Raw genomic sequence first — 12,956 nt, 5'->3', positions numbered from 1 at the left:
TGTTAAGGCATTGATTGAGGAAGGAATGTTGACCAAAACACCGAAAGATCTCCTTGTTCTCGAAATAGTGCCTTTGAATCTTTTAATACCCATTTGAATAGACAGAGCCTTGCTCATAGAAACATAGATGATAGGAGCAGAAGGAGGTCATTTGACCCTTCGAGCCTGCTCTACCATTCATTACGATCATGGCTGATCGTCCAACTCAATAGCCTAATCCTACTTTTTCCCCATGATCTTGATCCTGTTCGCCCCAAGTGCTATATCTAGCTGCCTCTTGAATACATTCAATGTTTTGGCATCAACTACTTCCTGTGGTAATGAATTCCACAGGCTCAATACTCTTTGGGTGAAGAAATGTCATCTCACCTCTGTCCTAAATGGTCTACCCTGAATCCTCAGACTGTGACCCCTGGTTCTGGACTCCCTCACCATTGGGAACATCCTCCCTGCATCTACCAATTAATGCTCCCTTAATACTCAGCTGAGAATCAACTTTGCTAACATTTTTAAAATTCGAAGGTGAGTTCTTAAAAAGTAGCCTAGCTGACAAGCTTAAGATGGATGCTTGATGACAGGAGGATAACTGGGCATGTAGTCCTCTATTAATGAAGGTGGAACTAGCTGATCTAAAAAATAATACTTTAGAAAATGTAAAAGATTGTGTTAATCAAGAAAACAGACCAATTCAGTGAATTGCAGCCAACTATTTACTTGTAATTTAACATTGTAAACTCTTCGCTGTTAGGTTCATTTTTAGGGACTAAGTTTCAGAGCTTTCAGTTGAGTACTATCTTTCGGCAGTGAGCCAAACCTAAGGACATTTAAATTAACATGCTGTGTAGATTATACATTTAGAAAGTCAAGATTTCTGATCTATCAGAGAATTGAGGGATATGAGGAGCAGGTGGAAAAGTGGAATTGAGGCCGAAGACCAACTGTGATTGTCTTGAATGGCAGTGCAGGTTAAAGGGACATTGATCCATTATGGCCCTCTGTATCATTCTGCTTTACATTTATCAGCAAGAATTGCAATTCAAGACATTTGAGATCCAAAGAAATGACAGAAGATAATTAAACAGTTGAACACTAATTCAAAATCTCACCAACTTTTTATAATCTGCTTCCCATCCCCTTCACCCCATCTTTGAACCCTGAATGGAATAATGTCTGTTCCACCTTAATACTTAAGTTGAACTGTGGCCAACTGTGAGTTGATGGTTTTTGAGCCTTTTTCTAAGGCTCTAGACTTCTGTGATTGACCCCTGAACAATATCAGTTCCCTCTAAATGGATGGAATTGAAAAGCAAGGAAGTTGTGTTCAACTTGTATAGAACTTAGACCGTACTTGGAATACAGTTCTTATGGTCTTACTGTAAAAAGGATATGCAGTCACTGGAGGTGGTGCAAAAAGTGCCAGAACTGAGAGGTTGCAGACGAGAGGGGAGCGGGTTTATTGAAAAGTTCAATGAGGTAAATGAAGAGAAGGTCTTTCCACCAGTGGGTGAGACCAAAATGGCCTTCAGGGAATTGAGGGTAAACTACTTTCTGTATTCTAACCACTTTTTCTGTGTAAAATGCTTATACAAAGAGTAATTGAGGTGAATTGCATAGATGCATTCAAGGAGAAGCTAGATAAACACAAGGCAGGAAGGATATGCTGATAGTGTTAGATGAAGGGTGGAAGCAGGCATGTGTGGAACATAAAAGACCAGTATTGACTTGAATGATCTGCTTCTGTGCAAGTGTAATACTTTGTCATAGTCTATTTAGTATAGTCGCTACAACTGAGTAACAGAGCAAAGATATGACTTGCATTCGTCACTCATCGTTTATCTTTTGCAATGTGCCATTAACACTAATTTGAACAAACAAAGAAAATTACAGCACAGGAACAGGCCCTTCGGCCCTCCAAGCCTGCACCAATCATGCTGCCTGACTGAACTAAAACCCCCTACCCTTCTGGGGACCATATCCCTCTATTCCCATCCTATTCATCTATTTGTCAAGGCGCCTCTTTAAAAAAAAGTCACTTTCGTATCTGCTTCCACGACCTCCCCGGCAGCGAATTCCAGGCACCCACCACCCTCTGTAAAAAATAAACTTGCCTCGTACATCTAAAGAACAAGATGGGCGAATAGCAGGAGGTATGCATGTTCTACTAGCCTTCCTGGCAAAATTAGGGATCCAAGAAAATTATGGCACTCTAGGATCTGGAATTTCCTCCCATTTATATTGGCTGCTGTAAGCAGATATACAGCATGCACATTGTCAAAATATTCATGTAAAGCTGATGAAATAGAATGGGAGAACTCTGGAAGTTTTTCTTTAATTTTCTGGTCGTAGGTAACTTAATGTGTGCTTCAGTGCTAGTTAGTATTTGATTTTTAAAGTGTTCCTCTTCTGTCATTGAGTTCACTGTTATTTGGCATTCATCCATTCTGTCTTCTAATTCCTTTCCAGGTTATCCCGCAGGTTACCCGACAACTGCTCCTGCCTATACTGCTAATATGTATGCTAGTGGCAGTCCTGGATATCCTCCTGGTAAGCTTTCTATTTTGTTTTTAATCCACAAAATTTAAAAAATATTTCACCGTAATGGTTCATTTGTTATGGCATCATGGCAAATAGAGAATTCTAACCATAGTCGGCTATAGATGAAATTCAAATCTTAATCTCCATAAGGATTATAGCATATCAGAATTTTCTGGGTATCTGGGAATTTGAGATGGAATCTCCTGCAGTAAAAGATGGTTGTGTCTAGGATAACTGGCATCAAGGATATGCTCTGGTTTTAAGGGATCTCTGGGTGGGGAGGGAGGCTTGTATTTATTAAGCACTTTAATTCAGAATATTACTCGGTTCTAACCGAAGATTCCTACAAATTAGGAATAGGTCTAATCCATTTGGTCCCACAAGCCCACTCCACCATTTGATAGGATCATGGCTGATCTGATTGTGGCCTCATCTCTACATTCCTGTCCACCTTTGATTCTTGACAAAAAAGTCAATCTCACAACCTTGAGACATATTAACTGACCCTGCTTCCACTGCTCTCTGGGGAAGAGAATTGTACAGACCAAGGACCCTCCAAAAATATATTTCTTATCTCTCAAAAGGGAGACCCCTTATTTTTTAAATGTATCACATAGTTCTAGTCTCTCCCACAGGGGAAAACATCCTCTTAGCATCTATCCTATGATAACCGAGGTGACCTGTTTGTGTTCTCTCTGCATTGATTTCCATATAGGAATAAAAATACTTGTGTCAAGAGATGCAAAAACATTGCATTTAAATGGTGTGTGTCTCAAATGCCTGTGCTTCATGTACAGCCACTCTTTGAAGTGCAGTGACTATTGTATGCAAGCACAATTGTCCTTTTGTGTGCAAGAAGGTTCCACACATATCGAGATGAATAATGGGTTGATCTTTCTTGACACCAGTTGAAGGAGGAATATTGGATAGGAAGCCAAGAAGCACTCCCTTGAATAGTTCCAAGCACACTAACAAGATGGCCACTGTTCAATGACTTGTCTACAGAAAGGTAGTGGTGACAAGTATCGCACCTCCATTTGTTATGACAGAGCTAAGGACTCTGTTCTGAGCCTTTGTTGACGGAGAATTATTTTTTTTAACTTAAGTGACGTTCAGCATAAACGTCACTTTCAATCTCATGGTTTTATGATCAGTAAAGCTTTTGAAAATTAATTTGGAAGGTATAGATCTGCAAACCTGGATCAAAATTAGCAGTAGAGCTACGATATACTCAGTGTTCATGCAATCCAGTTTGGCCGTTACTTCTCTAGTCTGAGAAAGATGTTTTTAAAACAATCATCAATTAATGATTAATTTGCCCCAAATAGGTAAGCTAAATAAATGCAAATTTAAATGGTTTATAAACTCTTTTGGAACATAAGCTCCATTTGGTCAACATTCGAACCTATGGCTTTAACCTGTTTCTCAAAACCACTGTACTAGCAGCTGACCGGAAAATAAAATGCATAAAACAAAGAACAGAATAAATCTTTATTTGGGATGGTTTCAGAGAATTGAAACACAATTAAAATGTAATTTGCTGTCAGGCTTGTGTGCATGTGGTACTATTCATTTTGTTGAACTTCATGGTGACTCGAGGAAATGCTGATTGTACCCAGGCCATTGATGTTATGGCTTTAAGAAATGCACTATTGCACATAGTTCCGTTTCTTGGTTTCTCCCATGGTCCTGACTATTTAGAAAGCAAAGCTTTTTTCCTCAACTGTGTTGCTCAAATGCAACACAGTATGCAATTTCTGCCCAAGTTATTGCCTTTAAATGTTTTTTGATGATTTAAAATGTTAGTGTAAATCTGCCTCCTAACTTCATGCTTCTAAATAGAGCCTGTGATTATTGACATTGTCAAACCCATCTATTGTGTTGATTTCCCCCATCGTAATATGTAAATTCCTGGTAGCACGTACACGCACAGAAGTATGCTCTACTTCATAAATATCTACCAGTAATTCGAACACTCTTCTCAGATATTCTGGCTGTTTATCTTTTCTAAAGAAAGATCGTTGTGTCATTGTATGATAGTGTTCCCTCAGTGTTATATATCTTCCTGCAGAATAGATATGTAGTAATTGGGCTTCATGTACAGGCGCAGTATTAATGATGCGTTGTGAGCATCGCTGTATCTGTCATGCTGTATGCATTTTCTTGTGGCTTCTAAAGATAGATCTTGTTGCAAACTCGGGTGCATGATTTCTGGTATTCTGAGAAGCTGCACCAAATCTAAGCATATTCCGTGTCCGTGTGGGCTTGCTTCAGTTTCTTTAAATTGTTAATGTTCTCTCTCGTGCTTTTGTAAACTGCACTATGCAGTCGCAGTGTAAATTGTGAAATTAAACTGAATTGTTGGTGGAAAGATGATGCAGTACCTATCATTGTCTGACTTTGCTTTCATTTGATAATATAAAAAGGTGAGTTTATCTAGGTTATTTCAGTGAAAGAAACAAATATGACAAAATTATGCTAATATTAAATCAGAGGCTACCTAACATCCAATCACTTCCAGGTCTGACAACAGATCAAAGCGACAAAAGGATTACACCATCAAAATTGTATTGGCATCCAAATAGTTTTTTAAAAAATATGAACAAAGAACAATACAGCACAGGAACAGGCCCTTCGGCCCTCCAAGCCCGTGCCGCTCCCTGGTCCAAACTAGACCATTCTTTTGTATCCCTCCATTCCCACTCTGTTCATATGGCTATCTAGATAAGTCTTAACGTTCCCAGTGTGTCCGCCTCCACCACCTTGCCTGGCAGCGCATTCCAGGCCCCCACCACCCTCTGTGTAAAATATGTCCTTCTGATATCTGTGTTAAACCTCCCCCCCTTCACCTTGAACCTATGACCCCTCGTGAACGTCACCACCGACCTGGGGAAATGATGCTTGAAGAAACCATTCCTTTTGTTCTAATGGTGCAGTAAACTTAGCCCTCCCACCTCTGGGTCTGAATACAACCCAGGTTAATAGGATAGAATCATATCCAGCTGTATGGCCTATAAGAATTTGGACAATCATAACCAAATATGCTTCACTAATGCGCTGTCTCTAATCAGTTGGATACGTGACTCTTGGAGTTTAATGCTGACATTGAGTGTCCAGCATTGATACTTTTTTGGACTGGACACGTTTTTCAAAAGAAATCTTGCAGAAAAAGATTCTACTTTAAGCTTAGTTGCCCATCTATTACTGTACCAGAGTATGGTAGGGTTCCCATTCTGTATTGTGCAAATCCATGTAATGAATTGATCACATTAGCTTTGACTATTTGCACCTCCCCTTCTCTGTAGAAAGGGAAAGTATGAACAGCACTTTATCATTATGTACTTCTGGTAGGATTGGCATGAATCTGAAATGGATTGCTTCACAATGTTCAGTTTAAAAAGGAAAAGCTTACACTCGTGTAGTGCCTTTACAACCTCTGGGTTAAAGTGCTTTACAGCAAACAAAGTACTTCAAAGTGCACTCACTGTTGTAATGTAGGAAGCTTTAGTTGGAGAATGAAGTATTCCATTGAAAGACCAGTTGCCTGCATGTCTTTAAAGTATAGCATCCAGTGCATCACTTGCAATAGCTTCTCTTCATGATTCTGCACTATTACCTCTGGTGTCCTCTATAGGATCTATTGTTGGCCACCTCCTATTTCTCCTGTGTATGTTGCAGTCTTTCGGTAGTTTTGACTGACTTCACTGAATAGTTACCAAGGAAATGTCTCCTGGGCAGCTACAGAACTGTCAATCACTCTCATTTGCAAGGCATCCCATAATGCATCCTCCAGGGTGCATCAGTGTCTGCCTGTCCAGTGACCAGAATATCTAGGACATAAAACCAGGAATGTGCAGGTGCTAACTAGCCAGTCTAGCTGACCCAGTGCTTCTGAATCCACGTGCAGAACATGATCGCTTTCCCTGGTGCAAAGCTATATTTTACTGTGTTTTAAATATTACCTTCCAGTGAGTGCTTGAAGAAATTAGGACTGCTCTCTCAAGACAACTGAACAATGTCTTTAACACATTGTGCAAATCTAAAGAACGATTAGATACAAATTTCTCCTAGCTATCAGACTTCAGCTTTTTCATTTGAACAAGAACAAAGAACAATACCGCACAGGAACAGGCCCTTCGGCCCTCCAAGCCCGCGCCGCTCCCCGGTCCAGGATTGAATCCTGAATCCAGGATCCCCGCCCAATTTTCCAGCCTATCTACATCCTAATATCCTATCCACTGAGCTATCCCTCACAGCTACGATGCTTTGTTCATCACAACCTATTAACTCACCCCCACCCCCCCATTCCAGACCATGTGATCTCCAGGGAGAGGCGAAAACCCAGAGTGAAAACCCCAGGGCCAATATGGGGGGGAAAAAATCTGGGAAATTCCTCTCCGACCCCCTGAGGCGATCGAAACGAGTCCAGGAGATCACACTGGCCCTGATCAGAAAATTTGCTTGCCTGATTGACTAACAAAACTAAGCTGCTTCACTGATACCAGGAGATAATTTGGATACATTCAAATGCTATGTTTTTGTATTAGGAGAAATATAGAAATTACCAATGGGAAGTCCTCTTTTTCCTCCATGACTGTGTACTTGTACTATACCTTTCAATGGGACAGTTTTATTGAGAGCCTTTGGAAAACAGTAATAGGGATGACTTCATGACAAAGGGCTATAAGAAAAAAGTAACAGCATTGATGAGCTCTTACTGACCAGAATCAATTTCTGGGGCAGGTAATCTAAGCTTTCAAAATGCTGATGGGTCATGACTCATTGCACTGTTTAAAAATGTTGAGACTAGTTTTGTTTTGTAACACAATTTTCTGTCTCTGTGCAAGCTTTATTCATGATGAGGCAGAGCTGGCCACAGACATCAACTTCTGGTGCCTCTGAGGGTACTTATGACCTCCCAGTCGATGCTGGTACTGAGAGCAGAACTTTCCAAGCTTCTTCTGCATCATTCAGTAAATAAAACTCATTTTTCTCTTTTATACTTTAGAACTTGATAAAACTGATTTATTTTTATATGATGTGTAATGTGCAGAAGAGTCTTGGGGAATAATGAAGCATCCTCTGAACACTCAGTCTTAAATTTGGGTTCGGAAAAGCAGGCTGTGGGTATCAGCTTATTTTAAGATAGAAAGCAGTTTACTGTGTGTTGTAAGTATTAAGTTAGAGTGCACAAGTGATGAATTGGATGCTGAAATAATAGATCATTGTCGAATTCATAGTAATTTTGCCACTTATTTTTCTATATATCCAAATATATTAAACTTGATCATTAGAAAATAGAGGCTAGAACAAAATCCATTTTATATTCACAAGCTGATTCAAATGCTTATGTTTAGTTTGTACAGTACTTAAGGAGATGAGAGAGAAGGCAACTTAAAAAATGTTAGTAAGATCCATGGATGATAAATAATTCTGCCTGCCTACAAACTATCTAAAATTAAAGTGAAAACCTTGCCCAACCTTATTTAGGCCATGTCTCTTCTGCACATATTAGAGATAGAAACGCATGTATAAATAAACTCTTGAGAACAGAAATGACTAAGAATCTCAAACTACTTTCTGTGCTGCTATCTGCCTAACTGCAAATACAATCCTTGCTTTCTGAAGTAAACTTGGGATAGAATAAATGCAAAATCTGTTGCATAAGTCATACTTTGCCAAACTGAATTTTTGAATTCTGCAGTAAATGTTTATGTCCTGTATACTGGCGATGTATTAAGTAAAATAAAATCACTAATATTACATTAATTATTGAGAAGCCTTATTCATATGGGGATTTGAATTGAGATGAATCCAGAAAAATACTGCAGCTCTGGCAGAGTATGTAGCATCAAAGTCCACAATTTAAAAATAATCTCATACTGTTCTACAGATGTAGACCGTTACCTGACATGAAGATTTACTCTGTTAACTTTCAGAATTGTAGCTCAGTTTTATCTGACCAAAAAAGCACCTTGTTCTATCTAAACTGGTGCAGTATTTGTTTGCTGTTGTGCTCTAATATACTGGCGAGTCCGCAACAAAGTTTGACCTTAGAACCTAATTTTCTATTCGCCTGCAATCTCGTACCTTGGTGAAAAGAATGAATTCTGAGAGAGAAGCACCAGTGAAAGGGAATTGTTGTGCAGTGCCAACACAGTTGTGAATTCAAAAGAAAATTACAAATCAGTTCGCATCTTGGAGCCCTTAATAAAGGTCCAATGCAGCATTTGTAAATTTATACAATTTTCACTTAAATGTGCTATTTGTGAAATAAAAATTCAACCCCAAAATAAAGTGCAAGAAATTAAACCTGATTTTCTATTTTGGCAATATTAGTAACTGGTGACTGGAAATGGGACTGCATATCTTCCAAAGTAAGGATTATAGTAGTATTTTTATGTCTTTCCTCTACTTAGATATTAAATTCTTGCCTGGTAGGAAATATTTGTATTAATCTGCTTTTTCCCTGTATGTCTCCCCTTTCCCATCCCTGTCCACCCTACCTCAACAGACTCCTCCTAATTTCACGTTGAAACAATGTACTGATCCACTGAACTAGTTGGTGCACAGTCCACAGGAACTCCTCAATGTCAGGACACATCAGAGCTGCCATTGAAGGAGCCCTCTCCCTATTACTTGTGGAGAGTCTTTACAGAGAAAAAACATTGGAAATATTCATAGCATCCAGATTGAAGGGTCTCTATTTTTCTAATTACTTTCAGAATACCTAGCTGGCGAAAGCAATTTATATTGTGTCTGACCTAAATTCCATTTTCCCTAATATAGTGAAAATTGGGCAGGGCCAAATATTTTAAAATGATTGTAGATTATATTTGTGGACAGGTTGTACTGTACGCATGACTTTTTCCAAAAGGCTGGCCACGTCCAATTTCTCTACATGAAGCAGGTAAGTCCTTTTTAAGAGGCAAGGTGATTTGCATTACCTAGTTAGTTGGGGTGTGAATGTATGTATGCATGCGAGAGAGATTGGATATTTTAAATGTAAAGTAGCAGATAGACTAGATGTTGAATTATATTCGGCCTAGGGGAGTATAATAACATTGAGCCTGGCATATAAATTATGTACTGGGTGCAATACTCTAAGTCTCATCCCAAGACCAAAAGGCTGTATTCAAGCAGATTACTTGCAGGAAATATGAACTGAAATATAGGATTATGTAAAATATATTTTAAAATGTATAAATGCATATTGCAGTCAGTTGCAAGTTCCAGTGTACTTACAGAAGATTAAGATGAGGCTTGGACCTAGTAATTTTTAGCCAGTAGAAATTAGGAGAATTCCCATGCATCTGATCTAGCACTCTTATTGCTGACATGCAACAATAGGGAAAAGCTTAAAACTGTAGTAACCTGGTTTGAGATTGGGATCAAAAAATTCAAGTGAGTACAGTTTTCCCAGTCACCTGTAATGTCATGGTAATTTGTAATGCAGGATTTCACCACCAGAGAGAATCATGCTCAGATAACTTGGATTTGTTCCCAGTCTCCAGTTAATTGTTGGATTGAACTGTAATTAACAACCTTCCTAATGCTGGATGCCTATTTTAAGTTTTTTGAAGGACTTTGTTCAGCCTTGGAGCACTGCGAAACAGTGGGTCTAGGTGCCAAAATCACCTGTCTCAGCCAAAATGGGATCAACACTTATTGAATGTAATGATAATCAGCCAGAATTAGAACTACTATATGAATCATTTTTTGTGGGTTTTAATGGTTGATTGATCCAACAACTCATCTACAGAAGGACAATCTTTCCTTATTTTGTTTCCCCTGTTATTGCTTGGACATGGTGAAAAGACCTTGAATTTAAATTGCCACGTCCCTAGAGCGATATTTCATTTAGAGACGTGCATGTAATCAAGGGTCTCTATTTGTCCCTGCTGTTGTTCTCCACTATCATTTTCTCTTCAGGTTTCCTCAGGTCACAATTCTTAGCAGTGGTAGTCAGTTGATCTGCTTTCAGGCATCTATTAATATTGCTTTGTAAACATTCACTGATTAATGCAGTTTTCCCTTTATTCTGGGGGGGGTGGGGTGAAATGTGATCTCTATTCATTGCCACGTATGACAGATGCATAACTCAGTCTGCATCCTGTTGCTTTTTGAAATGTAGATGTTCTGTATAATTTTTTGTCAAGTTTTTTGAACATTTTCTTTTGCAACACAGTAAGTAGTTTGAGATGTTTGTCATTAAAAGATATTGCAGACCTTTATCACGAAGATATACTATAGATTGAAAACAATGGCTATATAATTAAATGTAGAGTTATCTTGCGTAAAGTACACGTACAAGTTTATCCAGTATGTAGGATTCATTGTAAAACACAAGTTGTAATGCAAAATATCCTATGTTAAAATTATTTCAACTGTAAAATGTTCAGAAACATAGAATAAAACTGGAATGAATGTGGAATAAAGTAGTAATCCAAACTTCTAAAAAATCTATATTTTGAATAATTTTCTATAGGGACAAATAGAATTAGAGGCTATGCGGGGCACAGCTCGCAAGAAGTCGGCATACTCTGGCGCCGTCTTGAATCATAGCTCATTCTCATCTTATGACAAATGAACTTTACTAAATTCTAGATTCTATTTTAAGCAAGCAATTCTTATAACAAAAACCTCTTTAGTCATAACTCACTTGTATCTTGGTAATGTAATCTGATGAGATTCTGAACTTGGGTTCCCATATTGACCCAGAATTTGTTGGGATAATGAAGGCCAGGTTTTCATGCATATGCATTATTGGTGTATAAATAACCCTGCAACCTATAGTAAGGTATGGATACCCTGTGAGTTGAAAAAGCCATAAATTACTGGGTGATTTGTGTTGGCCTCAAAAAATACAAGTGCTTGTCATCAACCTCCATGATTTTCAAGAATTTGCAGCATTTGCACTGTTGAAGTAAATTAAACTCTACAGAAAGTTAGGGATGGTACTTGTGACATGGGGACCCATTATATACATGCAATGCCACTCAATTCCCCCTAACCCAGAATACAAACTTTTGAAACTATAGTAAATTGTTCCGAGCGATTCTTTAAATACTTTTTTCCCTTTATTTTCCCCTTGTCTCTTTTTCTCTCTCAATCCAAACTTCATTTCTTCTGTATTTCTCACCTGTATCTAAATTGACTGACTCACTGCTCCTTGTCATTCCTATTTCTTTATTATTGGCTAAGGAAAAACACTGTTGATCTTTCATTTCACCAAGAACCCAGTTGCCCTGTTATCAACTTACACTTCCAGTTACCTACAGTACGGACATTTTTCAGGCTGGGAGGGTTGGGGAGTGAAATCTAAAACCTGTTGTCCTGGAAGATGTCCTGTTACCTGTTCCCTCCCTCTCTATTCCCCCAGCCCCCACCAGCGAATTCTGGGCCAGTATCTTTCCTAACCAAATTGTGTCTCAGCAGGTATCTTAAAGTATGCTAAAATTGTGTGTGGCAGCATCCTTTGGGATGAGTAGAAATTTTACTGCATGCTCTCCATAAGTTAATTATTAAAGCTTTCGCTATTCCAGTTATGTTTCATTATTTTCAGTTTAGTGTTGCTTTTTAAATATTGACCATTTAGCTTTTGATTTCTGAATTCGTGCAAATTGAGGGTCTGATGCTATTATTTACTAGATTCTAAAGATTTTTAACAGAGGAATCCTGTTATTTGAATTGAACAGTGGTAATGGTAGTTGAGAAACTGTGACCTGAATTAATGCTTTGGAAACCTATCAAATTTAACTTCAAAACCATCCCAGTAAGAGTTTGTTACAAATAAATCTTGTATTGAAAGCTTGCTAGTCATTTTAATTATGTTTTTATCTTTTTAGGGTACACTGGAGGAACCCCTTACAAGGTAGCACCTACTCAGAGTAATGGTGCACCTCCCCCATATTCTCCATCTCCAAACCCTTACCAGACCGCCATGTATCCCATTCGAAGTGCCTATCCACAGCAGAATCTGTATGCCCAGGTAAATACTGTAACAAATAGTGAAAATGTGCCACATTTGGTATAGATGTAGTAATGTATTGTGGTAAGATTGATGCAAATAATGTGCTTATGCTGTAAACTAATGGTATTAGTTACTGTGCTGAAAGATGTATGTAATAGCCAGGATTGTTCATAGAAATCATAGAAACCCTACAGTGCAGAAGGAGGCCATTCGGCCCATCGAGTCTGCACCGACCACAATCCCACCCAGGCCCTACCCCCACATATTTACCCACTAATCCCACTAACCTACGCATCTCAGGACTCTAAGGGGCAATTTTTTTTTTTTAACCTGGCCAATCAACTTAACCCGCACATCTTTGGACTGTGGGAGGAAACCGGAGCACCCGGAGGAAACCCACGCAGACACGAGGAGAATGTGCAAACTCCACACAGACAGTGACCCGAGC

General features: G+C 38.8%; 1 protein-coding gene across 8 annotated transcripts in view; it reads left to right on the top strand.

The window, feature by feature from the left end:
• fam168a (family with sequence similarity 168 member A) overlaps nucleotides 1–12,956 on the top strand; it is an 88,469-nt gene that overhangs the window by 56,082 nt on the left and 19,431 nt on the right. For all 8 annotated transcript variants that reach the window (XM_078222349.1, XM_078222345.1, XM_078222351.1 and 5 more), the window contains 3 exons: nucleotides 2,464–2,544; nucleotides 7,383–7,508; nucleotides 12,384–12,526. In XM_078222349.1, coding sequence (XP_078078475.1) covers nucleotides 2,464–2,544; nucleotides 7,383–7,508; nucleotides 12,384–12,526 — 350 coding nt within the window. The remainder of the gene's footprint in view (nucleotides 1–2,463; nucleotides 2,545–7,382; nucleotides 7,509–12,383; nucleotides 12,527–12,956) is intronic.

This window comes from Mustelus asterias, chromosome 10, assembly GCF_964213995.1.
Source record: "Mustelus asterias chromosome 10, sMusAst1.hap1.1, whole genome shotgun sequence".
In the NCBI taxonomy this organism is placed as follows: domain Eukaryota; kingdom Metazoa; phylum Chordata; class Chondrichthyes; order Carcharhiniformes; family Triakidae; genus Mustelus; species Mustelus asterias.
Note: the sequence above shows the minus strand (reverse complement) of the source record. Positions and strands in the feature narration are given on the sequence as shown.